General features: G+C 45.7%; 1 protein-coding gene across 2 annotated transcripts in view; it reads right to left on the bottom strand.

Moving 5' to 3' along the window:
• The window catches only part of PHKA2 (phosphorylase kinase regulatory subunit alpha 2), a 687190-nt gene that overhangs the window by 156712 nt on the left and 509831 nt on the right, over nt 1-20647 (bottom strand). For both annotated transcript variants that reach the window (XM_085622210.1, XM_085622209.1), the window contains exon 28: nt 5153-5271. In XM_085622210.1, the coding sequence (XP_085478336.1) occupies nt 5153-5271 (119 nt within the window). The remainder of the gene's footprint in view (nt 1-5152; nt 5272-20647) is intronic.

The following is a 20647-nucleotide window of genomic DNA, read 5'->3' as shown; positions in this document are numbered from 1 at the left end:
CTGACGCTGCCAAGACACTGTACAGGGACAGCAAGGTAGACTGTATGATGTTGGGGATAAGGCGGGTAAACGGATTGCGTGGCTCGATAAGAAGGAGAGGGTGAACCGCGTGGTCCCTGTGCTTCAGGATTCCGTTGGTGTGCGTGTGACTGACCCTGGCGAGATTGTGGAGTGTTTTGCTGATTATTTTCGTGTGGTTTACTCCCCGTTGTCCGACAGAGATGAGGTTGACTCTCGTTCCTTGTTGAGGGACATTGCGCTGCCTTGCCTGTCTGAAGAGGATCGAGAGTGCATGGATGCATCGTTGTCAGCCGACGAGATTGCTATCGCGATTCGTTCCCTTCGTACTGGTAAGGCTATGGGCCCCAACGGATTGCCCATTGAATTGTACAAATTGTGTCCGGATAAAGTCGCGCCTTTTCTCCGTGATATGTTTTTGGAGTCGCGTGAACTTGGTTCCCTCCCTAGTGACCAGCGGCTGGCCACCATAGTTGTGATTCCCAAAGAGGGCAAGCCTCGTGATCGTTGTGCCTCATACAGGCCCATTTCCCTACTGAATGCTGAACCAAAGATCCTCGCCAAGGTCCTCGCTAATCGCCTACTCGCTGTTATCTGTGACCTGATTCATCCGGATCAATCTGGTTTCATCCCGCACCGGAACACCACTCTCAACCTGCGGCGTTTGCATGGCGTTCTCGCCAGGGCGGAGTTTCTTTCCGAGCCGGACATCTTGGCTTCCTTGGACGCCACGATGGCCTTTGATACGATAGAATGGTCATACCTTTGGGCCACTCTGGCGAAGTTCGGTTTCGGGCCGGGATTTATTAGTTGGGTCAGACTTTTATATACGGATCCGCTGGCTCAGGTTGTTGTCAATGGGAGGGTGTCCCAGCCCTTCGCTCTCAGGAGGGGTACTAGGCAGGGGTGTCCGCTGTCCCCCCTGCTCTTTGCTCTTGCTTTAGAACCGCTCGCAGCCTGGCTCCGATGGGAACCGTCGATAAAGGGCATTCAGTGGGCCCCTGGCTTTGAGGACCGAGTCTCGTTGTACGCCGACGATATTCTTTTGTACCTCACCTCCCCGCGTGAATCCCTTAATGTCCTTTTTGACGTCCTCACTTCTTTCGGGAAAAACTCCGGGCTGATCATCAACTGGTCCAAATCCTGTGTGTATGTTATTTCCGGTGACCTTCCCCCCTTGCCGAATAGGTTTCCCATTCAAATTTCGCAATCCGGTTTCAAGTACTTGGGGATCTACGTATAGTTGGACTCGGCGGTCCGCCATGAGCATAATCTCCTTCCTCCTCTCCGGCGATTAAAGTTGGACGTGGCTCGCTGGCATAGGTTGCCGTTGTCACCACTCGGTCGAGCGGCACTTTTTAAAATTATGTCCCTGCCCCGATTTCTTTACGCACTTCAGAACTCCTTTGATATTATTCCGGCGGCCTACTTCCGGGAGGTGGAGGGTCTACAGAGGAGACTTATTTGGGACGGTCGCGCTCGTATCGCTCTTGCAAAACTGACTCTCCCCTGGTATGACGGGGGCATTGCGCTCCCGGAAATCAGGAGGTACTATTGGGCCTCCCAGCTGTCTGCTGTCAACCATGCTACGTATGCACCCGGCCCAAATCCGGCTTTCGAGATGGATAAATATCAGTTGCCTGGTGGCAACTTCATTAGAGCGCTCTATTCTCGGACCGCGGGGAGGAACCTAACGGGACCCACTAGGATTGCAGTGCGTGCGTGGAGGGATGCCAATGTGGCCATGCGTTGGAATGATCGCCTGACACGAGCGACCCCCCTGTTTGCGTCGGACGGATTGGGATGCCTCTGGACGACGAAAGGTTTTGAGAACTGGGATATGATTGGCATTAGCAGAGTGGGTGATCTTTGGGTGAAAGGGTCTGTCAAATCCTTTGCGGCGCTTCAGAGTGAGTATGAGCTGAGTGAGAGGGAGTTCTTCAGGTACGCACAGGTTCGCCACGCTTTGCTGTCGGTTTTCAGGGCCGGTACCACGATCCCCGTAGCTTCACCACTCGAGGACCGTATACTTGATGGTCATCTGCCCGATAGTACGATTTCTTTGATTTATAAGAAGTTAATCAACAGTCGGGCGGACCTCCTTGTACATCTTCGGGTGGCCTGGACCGGAGACGGGTTGGAGTTGGACGACGAGGACTGGCAGTCTGCATTGTCTTCCCCGAAAGAGGTCGCCATTCCTGGCAGTCTCCGTCTTGTCCAGCTTACAATTCTTCACCGTGTGTATGTGACGGGTCCTCGTTTGGTTGCGATGGGTTTTTCTTCGGATGGGCTATGTAAGCGCGGCTGTGGTATGAGTGCCACCTTCCTTCATATCCTTTGGGAGTGTCGCGAGGTTGCGGCTTATTGGCGCCGTGTGCATGCGGTAATAGACTGTGTCACTGGGGTTGCTCTGTTGCCTGAGGCTCGTCGATGTTTGCTGAATGTATGGGAGCCGAATGATTATAACGTTGCCCAGGCCCGGTGGGCGGCACTTGGGAACATGATTGCAAAGAGGGATATCGCGCAGCTTTGGGGTTCCCGACGGCCTCCCACCGTGTCAGTGTGGAAGGAGAACATGGACTGGTGTATGTTCAGGGAGAAGGCGGTATATCTGGTGCGGGGCAAGCCTGGGGCGTGGGGTAGAATTTGGGGTCAGTGGAACGCCTACCGAGGTAACATTTGTACGCCCCCTTTTGAAGATACTTCTGATATTTCCCTGTCCCCCTGATCCTGGGGTTCCCTGAGTACTGTACTCTTTATGCTGATTGTTCTGGCCTCCCCGCTGCCTTCCCCCCCCGGTCATCTTTATTGACCTCCTGATTCTTTATCTGGTGGGGTGGGGTCCCCCCGTCGGCGCTTGACACTATCTAGACTGTTTCTCGCCTTGAGTTTTGTTTTTCTTTTTTGTTCGTTTTCCTTTTTTCAAAATTTAAAATATCAGTACTCTGCCTAACTTCTGCGTTGCCGTGCATAACTTTGTAATCCTGCTGCGCCTCTGGGGATCGGTCGCTGCTTTGTGACGTCACGTAATTGACATGCATGTGCTAGCGGCCGGCCCTGGTGGTTGTCGGCCCACGTTTGTACTGTTGCTTCTGCACAATAAAGTTTAAAAAAAAATAAATACTAAAAATGTTAGTTGTATCAAAATACAAGAAAGGTTTTTGGCATGTTGACACGAGATCCTTTATAGGATTTGATAAGTTAAAATATGAAGTTCTGACTGCAATATGATACAGAACAATTTATAACACAAACGCTGTTTTGAAGAGCCCTTTCAATTCTCATTTTTATTGATGTGATGCACTTTATGAATGTTAATTGGATGAGTATGAATGAAGGAGTATATTCCTGGGTTGGCTGAAATATTGAATTAAGTTTTTTTATATATTGTATTAGCACGCTTCTCCCTAGTACGACCCAACTGTATTGACCTGATAATAATGTGTCCTTCATTGTTTGCATAATTTTGATAAAACATATAAAAAGTCGAATGAATCTTTAATGTAATATGTGAATAAATGTATGAGGACAAAAAACAAACAATAAAGTAATCAGAAGCTAAAGTGGATTGTATTGCACTTTCTGTACTTGTTGGAGTGACTGTTGAGCTGTTGAATTGAATAGATAGTTTGCAGTGGAAGTATTTTCTAATTATACTGGATGATGATGGATACAGACTGAGGCATTGTGAGCTTCGGATCAATGTCATAGTTAGCTATACTAGCTCAGTCTATGGTTGATGACTTAAACAAAAATGTGTTTACTTTGAGAAATAATTCTGGTCCAAAACACTAGATGGCAGAATAATGCACAGCCTGTGTCTGTAGAACAGGATCACATTGCCAAGGTTAGAACAGTTTAGAACTAAGCAGTTGTCACCTCTGGGGAACTCTGGCCCACCATCATAGGGGGCTGCAACAAGCAAAACCCCCTAGAGAGAATGTTGCCCCGGGAGTGGCGTGAGCAAGATAGTCTTTCTCCTAGCACTTGGAGGTTGGCCAAAAGAGAATATAGGGATCTCTTGTTCAATTAAATAAAATGCAGAGAATGATAGGACTGACATTGGGCTTATAACTGGGTCATGCAACATGAGAGTAATGAGGTCACTAGGGACATTTACGTAAATACCTTCAAGTCATAATGTGCCACTCCAGATAATCTAAACTTAGATCTAATCAAGATTCCTGCTAGCCCCGCGTTCAAGCGGTGTGTGCTTTGGTTGCCTTCCCTGGTATATAGCCCATACGTTTGTAGAAAAACCATGCTAAAATTTAAAGTCAAGGGTTAGAAACCGAAAAGGGCGTAGTGTGTATAGTTAAAGAGGCAAACATAGATGTAGTTAAATGAAGTCTACTTTTCATTATTTGCAGGATGCAAATTCTAGTTTTTCAACAGGGTATCTTGGGCCCGGTATAAGCCAAAACCAAAACAAGTGAAAAATTAAAATGTTTAAATTACTTGACCTGATATACAAACCCATGATGCAGATTTTGATGGGAGCAGATGTCATGAAATGACTTTGGAAATCACATTTGAAACATTAAGGACTGGGGAAGTGGGTATTTGCAGGAGACAATCAAGGAAGTGGGAAAGGGAGAGGGCAATGCAAATGGAGTTACCACCAATCACATCAGAACTTCGTTAAAACACAAAAATGCTCACAAGGTCTGTCCACATTTGCATGCACTTCTACATTGATGCCACAACAGAATAGGTGAACTGGTGCTGAAGACTTTGAGAAAGGAAGAATTCACTAATGCATTTAAAGGGATTATAAAAAGAAATCAAAGTCCTCACAAGGAAAATTATATTCAATAACTAAAAATAAGATTATACGTTTACTGTAACCCTACACCTGCTGATTTTCCACACTGTAGTGAATCTGAAAGTGTAGGCTTAAGGTACAAAGGTAAATGCCAGCAATTTACCAAAAATCTAATTTTTCTCTGGTATATGCCTCAGGCTTTGGTGGATCCATAAAAAATGTATAGCTCAATTAAATCCTTTACGAGGAACATAAAACATGTTTCAGAATTGCCCCACTGGTTTAATCAGTATACATCTAATATGAAACAATGCTTGAAGAAAAGATTTGTGATTAAAGATGGTCACCGAGCAGCAGGTGGTGCCTCACCTGTTTCATCTCACTCCTTAGTCTGCTTATGCCGCTTCTCTCTGTCTTGGTCGCTCCTGTGTGGCCCATTTCATGGATTGAAATTGCAGGGCTGGTAGCTGACGAATGGATCGGTCGCACTTCAGAAAGAAAGCAAAATTGTCTTGCTCAAAAGTCAAAGGATAAAGTATTAGTTACACTGAGTTTTTTAAACTTTGCACTTTGGTGGACGTTTTAAGTATAAATAACATTCCATATACTGCCACTGGAGAAGTGCAATGTAATGCGGTCAAAGAACTGTTTTTAGATCTAGGAAAGAGAGCTATCTGTTGGAGAGATATTGTTTCCAATACATTCCATCTACCTAAAGGGGGCTTGGGACAGCCTCTTGCCCATGAGTGGATGGCTTTCTTGTCTATCTTAGGTCTCTGCCATTCATTCAATAGCATGCCTCCCTATTCATGTGTTTGTCCCAAAATCAGGAGCATTTTGGTCTCACAGTGCTGGATGGGTTCTATCCTTCCATTACTGACTTAAGGGGACTCTTTTATGTTTTGTTTGACATATGAGTTTTCACCAGATCTTAGGTCACCAATAAAAAAAGAGCTTTAAGAAGCACCACTGAGAGAGGGAATTTAGCTCCATCCTCATGTTGATATTGTTCTATAAAGGCAGAATTTGATTTCTCAGAAGTTGCGTGCTTCCACTAACAAAAGAAAGTTTGTATTGTACTTTACAACTCATTTGAAATCTTTTTCTACACATAGTAGGGTTGAGTTGATTATGGTGTGTTAGAAAACGAGGCATTATTCGTGGACCTGCACAAACAATATGTCTACATTTGTCCTTCACTTGGAACCAAACACCCCATTGTAGTCTAAGGCTTACTCAAGGGAGGTGGTGTGGGCTAGTAATCACCATTTACATGTATGCAGAAATAACACTCAATAATTGATTCCAGTCTGTACTCTCTTTATAAAAAGGATGAGTACATTTATTACACACACACTAGCATGTTACAACGCATGCTATAACACTGAGTACTATTACCGTGTTGTTAGTAGCGATGCATTTATATCGCAAGTCATTACAACGACTTGCACTAGGGGGCGCGCTGAACTTAGGAATAGTATTTATTACTATTCCTACTGCTGTTTGCGCAAGAGTAAGGAAGGTGTTAGAATTAATTTCCAATACCTGAGCGCCCCCTAGTGCAAGTCGTTGTAATGACTTGCGATGTAGTTGCATTGCGTACTAACAACGCGGTTGTTGTAACGACCGCGTTGTAATGGTAGCGCGATGCAATGACAGCGTTGTAAACGCTGTTTCCCCCTTCCCACTAGCACCACCCCAGTGGCAGCCCACCCCATTATTTCAACAAGCATTTATAATGGGGAACATCTGCCATAGTGACACATAACCCTGACTGCGAGCATCTAATACTGACCATACAGTATATACACTTAAACCACAGTGGCTGACAGTCTGGTTGTTCAACTAAACACAGTAGCAAGAATACATGTCTAAGCATCACTTAGAATGTCAGGTACTTATCATCACTGATAACATGATCAATGCGAGTCGATCTCAGCCCTTAAAAGGCATCACCATTTATAATCACATAATTATGCAATGACAACCAGGCACCCTGGCAAGAAATCCTAGCAACATTTTTCCAATTTACTTATCTTCCCACATATTGCATGTGACTTCCTGTCCCAAACAGGAACAACATTAAGTAAATGCACCTCTTGTGCAATTACACCTTTCCACCCCTAGGGGATGTCTCCACGAAGAAAGTCCCTGTTCAGCCTTTAACACCTTAGTGAAGTCCTAAACATCAGCTCCCAGCTGAAGAACAGAAGTTCCAGCATTAGGCAGGCTTAAAAACAAACACCTTGAGGGTTTATTTTCGTTAAGTCCCCAGAGACTTACGTGGGGGCTTTCCTCTTTTGTGCTGGGGGAGTCTGCGTTGCTCCTGCCGCTCCCCCTGCATTGTTCAATTCAATAACAGAGACATACTTTGTATACAGTGCAAAATTCTTCGATGTCCAACCATCAGACGTTACAACATACAAACTAAACTTTAAAAATGTCCTAATAAATAGCCAGAAATGTTTTTAAAAATTGAAATATCCTATGGCAAACCATTTCATTTGGTGGGGAAAGAACAAATGTTCGGGCCTCCTGAGCAGAATGAATGTTAAATTTGATAAATGATGATCTTAAAAACATACGCCTGGCCCTTTGTAGTTCAGGGCACACAAGTCAAGTGAAAGATACTTTATTCGGCCGCCAAGAGCCATAAAAGTAAACATTTTAAAAAGAAAACGCAATTCACGAAAAGACATTAAAACATAAAAACTTGAGTCCCAATAAAAGTTCTTTGTTTTTAAAAATGCCTATATAAAACAATAAAAAAAATCTATCTTTACTATTTCATGAATCATGTAAAAATCTATAGATGGTACAACAATATAAAGTGCAAGGGTGCTAAATATAAAACCAGAGGCTATGAAGAATATCTCATAAAGTGCGCATTAGGTAAGAGAATAGACCTGCTCCAGCAGCGGCAATTTTTTCATGTGTCTAATGGCAGCTGTTAAAAAACTTGCAACACCCAGGCAGACCATGGGGGAGGATAGCATTTGAAGATAGGTGAAGGCCGGCCTAACTTGGACAAACTGGCAGTCCCTAAGCAGTGGTAAAATATGTTTTCTGCGCAGGGAATCGTAATAGGCGCAGAAGAACATAAAATGTAGTGTATCCTACTCTGAAAAATTATCACATGGGCAGGGTCCAAGCGAACCGGATTTGGAATGGCTTTGGGGAAATGCCAGGAGCCAGGGGACCAGGTTCAGATGAAATCTGTTCAAAACAAAGCGGTGATGTGCTTTGTTAACGTAAGATAGATAGGGCTGCATCTGTTGGCCAAGGCTCAATATGGCAAATCTTCTCACAGACGGTTTGGTTAATTCCGCATCTTCCCTTAGACTCTGCCGCTTATCAAGAAACTGCTTCTTAAAATCCCTAATAGCAGGCTTACCCAAAACCCCTGGGCTTGGTAACAAATCAGGGCGGCTGAGCCATCTGGTCTGTTCTATTATGTATTTCAGCCAGGGAATAGATAGTGCCCCTTCCAATGCAATGCAGTCAGTAATTATGAGTTGATTTAGATTTGGGATCGGGTTTGCCCAAACTCTGAGCCTGCGCAACAGTGGGGTGATCGCAATCTGGTCTGATATATAGCCCACTCCCAGTTCTTCATATAAATTAAAAACAGGGGTAGCAGTGGGGACGGCAAGAAGTTTTCGCATAAAATTATTCTCAGTCACCTGAATCCCCTTCACGTCCCTATATCCCCAGATGTCACTCCCATACGTGGCCATCTGGATACATTTTGCATTGCAGACTTTTAGGAGTGCGGGAAGCAGCTTTGACCCAAGTCTTTTAGCAAAATTCAGGCTGCCCCCCCCCCACCCCCCCCCCGGCTCGTGCTAAGATGTTCTTTTTAAGTAAAAGTTTCGGGCACCAGGATCCTTGCTCATAAAAAGACTACCCCGAAGTAAGGGAACGTTGGCACTTTGGTTAACTCAGCGCCCTTGCAATAAAATTAACCTTAGCCAACTTTCCAGATCCTATGGTCATAGTATTGGATTTCTTAAAGTTTGTGGTTAAATCTAGTGACTCCATAAAACTTATAAAACAATTTAAAAGGCGTTGAAGACCCAATGCGGTTCTGGCCAGTAGAACCGTGTCACTGGCGTACAGAAGTGCTATATTCATTTTGTAGCTAGCTCTGGGTATATCTTTCGCAACAGGCTGTTAGGGATTCTCCTAATTTATTAATATGTAATGTAAACAGCAGAGGTGCCAAAATGCACCCCTGTCGGACCCCCCTTTTTACTTCCCAGGAGCTTGTCAACCTGCCGTCTGTGTTGTACCTGGGCGGTTTGCAGAAAAGAGACCAGCTCCGGTTGTATTTCCAGGTCACGCAGCACCAGACAAAGCTTAGACCTGTTGACATAGTCGAACGCTGAGGTTAAGTCCATGAAAGCCAAATGTAAGACTCCCCTCTTGGCGATGGTGTACATCCCGATGACCAAATGCAAGTTAAGACACTGGTCCAGGGTCCCTTTCCCCTGCCTGAAGCCATATTGCAGATCAGAAATGATGTTAGCCTGATCAAGATAGCCTGTTAGGCGATTCAGAATTACTTTCCCCAATATTTAGCCGCAGAATCTAAGAGAGAGATCGGTCTATAACAGGCGGGATCCGCCCGATCTCCCCTTTTAAATATGGGGATAATAACTGCCTTAGCCCAGGAGGGGGGGAAGCCATAGGAGCAAGCTGCATTAAAAACATGATTTCAGATCTTGGCAACATTTTGGGATCCGCCTTATAAAAGTCAGCTGTTACCCCATCTGGGCCAGGTGCCTTGCCTACTGAGGGTGAAATAATAGCATTGTAGACCTCATCTTTATTAAAATGGAGAGGATTGCTGGATGAGCTGGGAACTGATTGTCCCACGGCAGATTCCAAATTTACATTTCTATAGATGTTGCCAAAATGCTGGACGCAGAGCTCAGCAGGTATCGTACAATCACTGCCAGAGTTTGTGGTGTCTGATAAAAAGGGGCTAATAACCACCGACCAAAATCTGGTACTATCAGCCAGTACACTAGCTTGGTTGAGTGCTTTCCAGGCTTGCTCCCTTATCTGCTTCTTCCTGGTCAGGGCCGCAAGTTTGTAGGCCTTCCTCCAGCTCCAGATTAGTGTTGGGTCCCTTGGGTTTTGCTTAAGGGCCTGTTTCAGTTCCTTATGGGCAACCGAGCATGTATTATCAAACCACCTTTTGGCTTTTCAGGGCACATAAATAGCACATGATTGAGATCCTGAATTTGTAAATAACACTATTTACAAATTCTCTCATCTCTTGGAATTTTGTCCCATATACCAGTAACTTCTCTTAAAGGCAATAGGTTAATTCTCAAAATAAGTATCAGCCTTCTAATCCCATGTGGAAGATCCCATGTTAAATAAGGCTGTGGTCTACCCCCCACAGCACTCCCACAGACCACCTCATTGCGGTTATTTAGACTGACTTAAAACTATATCTCTTGCCGTGCTAATTGAGTTTGCGGACTTCTTTAAAAAATAACTTCAGTGCAGGCTTTGGCATAGGTGAATCACTATTTAAACAGCCCAAATAAATCATTTGCGTAAGCAAATGATCTAAAGAATGCTGATTGATCCTTTAATTTGTCAAAAATGTCCATTCTCAAAGGCGGGGAAACATGGCGACAGCTAGGTGAGCTGTCGTGGCGCTCTGATCTGAGTTCCTGCCCGCGTATGGCGTAGGCACACAATGGGGCGGGAGAGAGAGTGAGCGTTCTGGTTTTGTGGTCTGTGGACCTGAACTTGATCGACAGAGCCTTGATAGTACCTCGAGTAAATCGGCCTGATGCGCTTGATGTGCGGAGGTGAGGAGTGCCTTCTTGTTCCGGGAACCATCGCTGGAGTTGCCGGTGTTGGAGTTCCCGCTGCCGGGTGTTCAGCTGCACTTGCTCCTCCCTCCTATCCTGGGCCGGCTGTGACGGGGAGGTGCCCGGGTATGCTGTTCGATTGCCGAGGCTCGTGGCAGGCTGTTCCCGGATTGCAGCTCTGGAGTTTGGCTGCGCTGGAGCTCCGCCGCGGTAGGAAGATCCGCAGCCTTCTCTTGGGCCCCCGACGATGCCTGGAGGGATCCCACTCCGACATCCCCTTGGTATATGGTAGGAGGTGTAGGGGGGTGCGGAGAACGACACAAAGGAGGCTCAGAGCTGTTTAAAGCCCGGCGCGGAGATTAGTGCTGTGGCTGTAGAAACATCACAGGGGGTTTGCAGCAGGTTGGGGGGTCCGGTGGTACAAAGCACAATATCTGCGGTATCTGCGCCAGTGAGTCTGGAGGCCCCTGACATCAGCTTCGTCCCCGGTTGTCTACAGGGCAGCGCTAAAGTAGTTACTCCAACTGCAAGTTCGAAGCATGGAGGCAGAGGAAGGGGGAGAGGTGCTCTAAAGACTAAAACTGTTGGAGGCTCTACCGATCTGGGTGTGGGGGCTGAGGGGGCTGAGGTAGAACAGAGCCCAGAGGTGACACCGGTTTTAAGCCAAATATCACAGGGGGCTCCCTAAAGAAAAAAGTCTCCTCTTATTTATCTGGTGAGGTTAAAGCGAAACGCGCTTTCACGTGTAAAACAGCGAAAGGTCCTAAAACCTCTAAAAATGCCAAGGCAGCTAATAACGCAGGGTTGAGGATAGCGCCGTCTTTGCGGCGGTCTTATTTTAGGGTTGCCCCTCAAATCCTCCACCTTCCCGACCAGCAATTACTTGAAGATGCTCCCTTGCCGATGGTATCGCTGGATCATGAATCTATAGTACTAGCCACAGGCGCAGACCTGACCGCTCCTCTCTCAGAGCTTCTCCCTGCCAAATTAAACACCCTGCAGATCCTGGTTGAGGGAGGGGATACGAATACAGAGGGGGATATAGTTGATGCCACAAATGAGCTCTACGAGATAAAGGTGGGTCCAAGACCGGGGGTGAGGACGAGGTTGAGGTGGAGGTTAATATGGATCGCTTTCCAGTCCCCTCAGCCGGAAGACGTACGGGGGGCTGCGGCCCCTGATGCGTACCTGGGTAGCGGGGTTGATTCACTTTTGACTTCATATCTCCAGTCTATGTTTTCATCTTTATCGGCAGATATCAAGGCTTTGAGGCCTCGGCAACTATCCAATCCGAAATTCTGAACTTTTGTGAGTCCTTAGACAGCAAAATAGACAGCCTAGCAACAAGAACGGAAAGATTGGAGGATAAAGTTACAGGTATGTCTCTGCACCTGGACGAAGCCAAAATGGATATTGTTAAGCTCAAAAAAGAAGATCTGCTGTTGGCTGAAAGGATAGAGTCCTTGGAGAATAATGCGCGTCGCAGTAACCTCCGCATTCTCAATATCCCGGAAGGCAGTGAGGGCTCGGATATCAAACAATATATTATTCAATTATTAAAAGAATCCCTGAGATTGGATCAATCGGTTGAGGAGCTGTCTCTGGACATTCAACGTGTCCCTAGCGACCCTTTCAGGAGGAACCCCCAAAGAACAAAGCCGAGGAAAGTACTAGTGAACTTCCACATCTATACTCTTAAAGAGTCCATCTTGAGTCTGGCCCTAAAGCAGAAGTCATTGAGTGGGAAGGGTTTTAACTTCCAGATAAGATCGGATCTTTCAAGGGCCACGCTGGATAAACAGTGGGAATTTGGGAGGAGGTTAGAGGCCTTCAGGAGTCTGGGAGCGGTAGCCCAGTTAGTATTCCCAGCCGCTCTGAAGGTCATGCATAACAATACAATGCAGAACATTCGATCAGTGCAGGCAGCAGATGAACTTTTAATCTCTTTGGGGAGGAGTAGAGATAAGGATAAGAACAAGGGGGGTACGAGTTAAAGTAGTAGAATATTGCTTCTGTCAAAAGGAAGAGAAGAGAGGAAGGGGAGGGGAAAAGGGAGAGAGGGTGAGAAAAAGGAAAAGAGTAAATAATGTCACGAGTAAAGTTAAAGGAGACGGGGAAGGGAAAGGGATGTTGCTATCAGAATAATTTCTAGAGTAATTAGTAGAGTAACTTAAAGGGATCACTTTTGGATTAGGAAACCCGTAAAAGAAAAAAAAAACAAAGGGGAAAAAAAAAAAAATGTTTTAGGAACACTGTAAAAAAAAAAAATGGCCATTCTCAAGGCGGCCCTGAGGGTGACCACATCCCCCCAAAAGAGGGAATTCTCCCACCTCAGGACCGCTGACAAAGATGAAATATATGAGGAGACTAAACGGAATTCCAAAAGTAGAACGTGTGGGGCAGCCAAAGAGTTTAAATTACAAATTTGGCGGAAGAACCGGCCTTCAGCCGTATCCAAAGCGAGCCAATAGTTCATATACAGTACTTCTGCAGCATAAGTTAATGAAGGAGGAATTTTAACCTTAAATACTGACAGAACATGACTAAAATGGCGTCTCCCACAGGTTTTATAAAATCTGTTTAAAGCTCCATCCTGGGAGGCAGCCTTACTAACGCACAATTTAATATGCTCTGAATCTCGCCCATTTTTTTAAAAAAAAACCTTCCCCAGATACAAATATGAGTCAACCAATTCTAGTTCTTCATGCCCCAACAACCAGTTATACCCTTTCTTTATTCTAAGACCTTTCTTGCGGAAGACAATAATTTTGCTTTTAGAAATATTGATTTTCAGAAAATGGTCCTCCGCATATTTAGTTAGGGCATCCAGACGACGTTGCAAGCCAATAGGAGTTAAATCGAAAATTGCAACGTCATCTGCATATAATAAGGAACCGATGGACATTGCACCGCTTCTAGGGGCATCCCCCTCACTGAGTTTAATGTGCAGGGGAGATCATATATGTAAAAGGAAAACAAAAGAGGGGCCAACAGGCAACCCTGCTTAAGCCCATTATCAGTCTTAATCCTACAAGATAACCCCTGCAAGCCTCCCATCATCACTTGGCAACAGGTGTCTGTATGGAATTCTATTAAGAGGCCCAAGAGATGGTGTGGCATACCGAGTTGTGAGAGCTTTCTCCACAGCGTTTAAAGATCCACTTTATCAAAAGCCGTGGAGAAGTCAATGAATGCCGTATAAACTGGCATGCTTCGAGAGAAAGCATATTTCTCTAAGATGGTCTGGACAATATTGTCCAGGGTTCCATGATTCTTTCTAAAACCAGCCTGTTCTGGTGGTAAGATGTTCTGGTCATGGGCCCATTGCTGCAGATGACAAAGTATACTTTTTGCAAATAATTTGCCCGAAGCGTCCAACAGCGCAATCTGTCTGAAACTAGTAGATAGATTTTTCGGGCCTCTTTTATACAAAGGAACTATAATACTCCCCTTCCAAGAGGAGGGAATATTAATCGTTCGAAAGCAGAAATTAAACCATGGCGCCAAAAAGGTGCCCCATGCGGCTGACTCCTTCTAATAAACACAATCGGGATTCCATCCGGCCCTTGTGCGCCGGAGGTTCTAGCATTCTTTATGTGACCCACTACTTCATCCCTTAAGGGGGTACATATTCCAGAAAAGAAGGCTCCTCTATGGTGGGCATCAAAAAAGGTACTGAACCGTTGTTTTTATATAATAGTGAGATATAATCCACCCACTCCTTTCTGGGATCGGAATAGGGAGAGCCCTCTGTCTTGAATCACAATATTCTGCTATCAGGCGCCAGTACTTCTTTGAATCTTTGGCTATTGTGGCTTCCCTCAACCCAATCCATTTAGCATCAAACTCCCTTCTCTTTTCTCTAAGTGTATAGCGACTTCTTACTCGCTTAAGGTGATTAAGTTCCTGCTGTTTACCAATAGTGAATTGTAAATGTTGTTTTCGGACTAAGCGGTTAATTCCTTGATTTAATACTTTCAACAAGGGCATACCCTGGTTTGCCATGCGGGGGCCAGCCGATTCAGAACCTACATTTTTTATTTCCTTCATTTGCGCCTTAAAGAACTGTAAAATATTTGCAAGAGCATGGCCCTTCTGTTCTACATACATTTCCTTCACTATCACACCTACCTCGGTGGTATTTTTTGGCATCCAAAAAGAACGTCCATTTGCTTTATTAAAAACCACCGAGCCCTGGTCCAAGTTCCCTTGATTCAGTGCGGGTAGATTAAAGGCTATTGTCAAACCTATTACGCTGTGGTCACACCATACTGACGTGGATACCACTAAGTTTTCACAGGCCCCAAACATTTGATAGGAAACAACCACTTAGTCCAATAGGCTTTGTGTATGATGGGAGTGAAAAGTAAATTGTGCTATTTTATCGACAGGCACCCTCCCAGTTAAAATGACCAAATCCCCGCTTCTGGTGCTATCAAACAGGAGAAATCCCCGTTTGTCCGTTTTTATTTTATCTGGTAGTAAAGAATCTGGGATATGCTCCTGCACTGTTGCCAACAAATGGGGGTGACCCCATCTTCCTGGGGTCACCCCGCGGTGAAAACTAGCAAGTTTTCCTCTTAGGCTTGACCATGCCCTACAGGGCATTATGGGGCACTTTTCTCTTAGCGTGTGTATATTTGAGCAGCGGCTCTCCCACTGCTCGGGGGAGAGCCGCGCTGCCCTCGCTGACGGCATCACCCGGCATTCACATCTCTTCAGGGTCCCGGGCACCCAGCATCCAGGTAGGTTGGAAAGCAGCTCTGGGAGCCCACCCCCGGCTGCTCTCGCCATCTCCCCAACTGGCCAGCACCCTTACGTGCGGCAGCGGGAGCCAGCTCTTCATTCTGGCCTGCCCGCTCCTATGGGCAGACACGGATGATGCCACCGGTTGGCGGGGCCTCGGGGGAGTGCGACGGCACTCCCCCCTTCTTCTTCCAGCTGCAGGGGAGTGCACTGGCACTCCCCCCTCCTCTCTCCGGCATCCGGGGCCCAGGGAAGGTCCTGGGACCCACCCACCTTCACGGGGAGCACGACTTCCTCTTCTGCGGGGCCCAGAGTTGGGGGTCCTGGGCCCCAGGAATTTTTTCACGGGGAGTGCAACTGCGCTCTATGGCTTCCTTTTCGGTGGGGCCCGGAGTTGGGGGTCCCAGGCCCCTGGTAACACTTTACGAGGGTGCGACAGTGCTCCCCAGTTTTCGTCAAGGGCCAGGGTAGGCTCCTGGCACCCCCGAGAAGCCTTTTCATGGGGAGTGCGACAACGCTCTCCGACTTTACTTCACTTCTCGGGGCCAGGATGGAGAGCCTGGGCCCTGTAGGCACCTTCACGGGGGGCGCGACGGCGCTCCCTGGCATCTCCTCCATCTTAGGGTAGCCCCTGGTATCTGACCCACCCAGGAGGCACATCAAAGACTGGCGGCAGAGCTCCACACACTTCGTCGTCGGTCTGTTAAGAGGTCAAAGGTCGCCTACCTTCTGGGGGGCATATCTCGACCCTGTGTGGCTGATTTTGACAATCTTGGCTTCTTCTTGCTCCTGGTGGCCAGCCCTAGCCATCTGAAGAACTTTTCACCACCCTCCTGGCCTCCAAGAGCGTGACTCGGCAAGGAGCTGTCTTCACTGTCTCCCTGCGCCAGCCTTTCACCTGGCTCTCCTTCTGAGCCTCTTCATGTGCAAGACTGTTTAAGAGAAATTGCAGGGGGCTGGCAGGAAGGCACTTCTGCCCTATCCTGCAGCGACACATCACCTCTCTGCCTCTGCTCCCTCCTTCCTGCACTGGCCCGAGAGAGGGAATTTAGCTCCATCCTCATGTTGATATTGTTCTATAAAGGCAGAATTTGATTTCTCAGAAGTTGCGTGCTTCCACTAACAAAAGAAAGTTTGTATTGTACTTTACGACTCATTTGAAATCTTTTTCTACACATAGTAGGGTTGAGTTGATTATGGTGTGTTAGAAAACGAGGCATTATTCGTGGACCTGCACAAACAATATGTCTACATTTGTCCTTCACTGGGAACCAAACACCCCATTGTAGTCTAAGGCTTACTCAAGGGAGGTGGTGTGGGCTAGTAATCACCATTTACATGTATGCAGAAATAACACTCAATAATTGATTCCAGTCTGTACTTTCTTTATAAAAAGGATGAGTACATTTATTACACACACACTAGCATGTTACAACGCATGCTATAACACTGAGTACGATTACCGCGTTGTTAGTAGCGATGCATTTATATCGCAAGTCATTACAACGACTTGCACTAGGGGGCGCGCTGAACTTAGGAATAGTATTTATTACTATTCCTACTGCTGTTTGCGCAAGAGTAAGGAAGGTGTTAGAATTAATTTCCAATACCTGAGCGCCCCCTAGTGCAAGTCGTTGTAATGACTTGCGATGTAGTTGCATTGCGTACTAACAACGCGGTTGTTGTAACGACCGCGTTGTAATGGTAGCGCGATGCAATGACAGCGTTGTAAACGCTGTTTCCCCCTTCCCACTAGCACCACCCCAGTCGCAGCCCACCCCATTATTTCAACAAGCATTTATAATGGGGAACATCTGCCATAGTGACACATAACCCTGACTGCGAGCATCTAATACTGACCATACAGTATATACACTTAAACCACAGTGGCTGACAGTCTGGTTGTTCAACTAAACACAGTAGCAAGAATACATGTCTAAGCATCACTTAGAATGTCAGGTACTTATCATCACTGATAATATGATCAATGCGAGTCGATCTCAGCCCTTAAAAGGCATCACCATTTATAATCACATAATTATGCAATTACAACCAGGCACCCTGGCAAGAAATCCTAGCAACATTTTTCCAATTTACTTATCTTCCCACATATTGCATGTGACTTCCTGTCCCAAACAGGAACAACATTAAGTAAATGCACCTCTTGTGCAATTACACCTTTCCACCCCTAGGGGATGTCTCCACGAAGAAAGTCCCTTTTCAGCCTTTAACACCTTAGTGAAGTCCTAAACATCAGCTCCCAGCTGAAGAACAGAAGTTCCAGCATTAGGCAGGCTTAAAAACAAACACCTTGAGGGTTTATTTTCGTTAAGTCCCCAGAGACTTACGTGGGGGCTTTCCTCTTTTGTTCTGGGGGAGTCTGCGTTGCTCCTGCCGCTCCCCCTGCATTGTTCAATTCAATAACAGAGACATACTTTGTATACAGTGCAAAATTCTTCGATGTCCAACCATCAGACGTTACAACATACAAACTAAACTTTAAAAATGTCCTAATAAATAGCCAGAAATGTTTTTAAAAATTGAAATATTCTATGGCAAACCATTTCATTTGGTGGGGAAAGAACAAATGTTCGGGCCTCCTGAGCAGAATGAATGTTAAATTTGATAAATGATGATCTTAAAAACATACGCCTGGCCCTTTGTAGTTCAGGGCACACAAGTCAAGTGAAAGATACTTTATTCGGCCGCCAAGAGCCATAAAAGTAAACATTTTAAAAAGAAAACGCAATTCACGAAAAGACATTAAAACATAAAAACTTGAGTCCCAATAAAAGTTCTTTGTTTTTAAAAATGCCTATATAAAACAATAAAAAAAATCTATCTTTACTATTTCATGAATCATGTAAAAATCTATAGATGGTACAACAATATAAAGTGCAAGGGTGCTAAATATAAAACCAGAGGCTATGAAGAATATCTCATAAAGTGCGCATTAGGTAAGAGAATAGACCTGCTCCAGCAGCGGCAATATTTTCATGTGTCTAATGGCAGCTGTTAAAAAACTTGCAACACCCAGGCAGACCATGGGGGAGGATAGCATTTGAAGATAGGTGAAGGCCGGCCTAACTTGGACAAACTGGCAGTCCCTAAGCAGTGGTAAAATATGTTTTCTGCGCAGGGAATCGTAATAGGCGCAGAAGAACATAAAATGTAGTGTATCCTACTCTGAAAAATTATCACATGGGCAGGGTCCAAGCGAACCGGATTTGGAATGGCTTTGGGGAAATGCCAGGAGCCAGGGGACCAGGTTCAGATGAAATCTGGTCAAAACAAGGCGGTGATGTGCTTTGTTAACGTAAGATAGATAGGGCTGCATCTGTGGGCCAAGGCTCAATATGGCAAATCTTCTCACAGACGGTTTGGTTAATTCCGCATCTTCCCTTAGACTCTGCCGCTTATCAAGAAACTGCTTCTTAAAATCCCTAATAGCAGGCTTACCCAAAACCCCTGGGCTTGGTAACAAATCAGGGCGGCTGAGCCATCTGGTCTGTTCTATTATGTATTTCAGCCAGGGAATAGATAGTGCCCCTTCCAATGCAATGCAGTCAGTAATTATGAGTTGATTTAGATTTGGGATCGGGTTTGCCCAAACTCTGAGCCTGCGCAACAGTGGGGTGACCGCAATCTGGTCTGATATATAGCCCACTCCCAGTTCTTCATATAAATTAAAAACAGGGGTAGCAGTGGGGACGGCAAGAAGTTTTCGCATAAAATTATTCTCAGTCACCTGAATCCCCTTCACGTCCCTATATCCCCAGATGTCACTCCCATACGTGGCCATCTGGATACATTTTGCATTGTAGACTTTTAGGAGTGCGGGAAGCAGCTTTGACCCAAGTCTTTTAGCAAAATTCAGGCTGCCCCCCCCCCACCCCCCCCCCGGCTCGTGCTAAGATGTTCTTTTTAAGTAAAAGTTTCGGGCACCAGGATCCTTGCTCATAAAAAGACTACCCCGAAGTAAGGGAACGTTGGCACTTTGGTTAACTCGGCGCCCTTGCAATAAAATTAACCTTAGCCAACTTTCCAGATCCTATGGTCATAGTATTGGATTTCTTAAAGTTTGTGGTTAAATCTAGTGACTCCATAAAACTTATAAAACAATTTAAAAGGCGTTGAAGACCCAATGCGGTTCTGGCCAGTAGAACCGTGTCACTGGCGTACAGAAGTGCTATATTCATTTTGTAGCTAGCTCTGGGTATATCATTCGCAACAGGCTGTTAGGGATTCTCCTAATTTATTAATATATAATGTAAACAGCAGAGGTGCCAAAATGCACCCCTGTCGGACCCCCCTTTTTACTTCCCAGGAGCTTGTCAACCTGCCGTCTGTGTTGTACCTGGGCGGTTTGCAGAAAAGAGACCAGCTCCAGTTGTATTTCCAGGTCACGCAGCACCAGACAAAGCTTAGACCTGTTGACATAGTCGAACGCTGAGGTTAAGTCCATGAAAGCCAAATGTAAGACTCCCCTCTTGGCGATGGTGTACATCCCGATGACCAAATGCAAGTTAAGACACTGGTCAAGGTCCCTTTCCCCTGCCTGAAGCCATATTGCAGATCAGAAATGATGTTAGCCTGATCAAGATAGCCTGTTAGGCGATTCAGAATTAATTTCCCCAATATTTAGCCGCAGAATCTAAGAAAGAGATCGGTCTATAACAGGCGGGATCCGCCCGATCTCCCCTTTTAAATATGGGGATAATAACTGCCTTAGCCCAGGAGGGGGGAAGCCATATGAGCAAGCTGCATTAAAAACATGATTTCAGATCTTGGCAAAATTTTGGGATCCGCCTTATAAAAGTCAGCTGTTACCCCATCTGGGCCAGGTGCCTTGCCTACTGAGGGTGAAATAATAGCATTGTAGACCTCATCTTTATTAAAATGGAGAGGACTGCTGGATGAGCTGGGAACTGATTGTCCCACGGCAGATTCCAAATTTACATTACTATAGATGTTGCCAAAATGCTGGACGCAGAGCTCAGCAGGTATCGTACAATCACTGCCAGAGTTTGTGGTGTCTGATAAAAAGGGGCTAATAACCACCGACCAAAATCTGGTATTATCAGCCAGTACACTAGCTTGGTTGAGTGCTTCCCAGGCTTGCTCCCTTATCTGCTTCTTCCTGGTCAGGGCCGCAAGTTTGTAGGCCTTCCTCCAGCTCCAGATTAGTGTTGGGTCCCTTGGGTTTTGCTTAAGGGCCTGTTTCAGTTCCTTATGGGCAACCGAGCATGTATTATCAAACCACCTTTTGGCTTTTCAGGGCACA

This window comes from Triturus cristatus, chromosome 8 (genome assembly GCF_964204655.1).
Source record: "Triturus cristatus chromosome 8, aTriCri1.1, whole genome shotgun sequence".
Lineage (NCBI taxonomy): Eukaryota > Metazoa > Chordata > Amphibia > Caudata > Salamandridae > Triturus > Triturus cristatus.
This window is presented reverse-complemented; position numbering and strand designations above follow the sequence as displayed.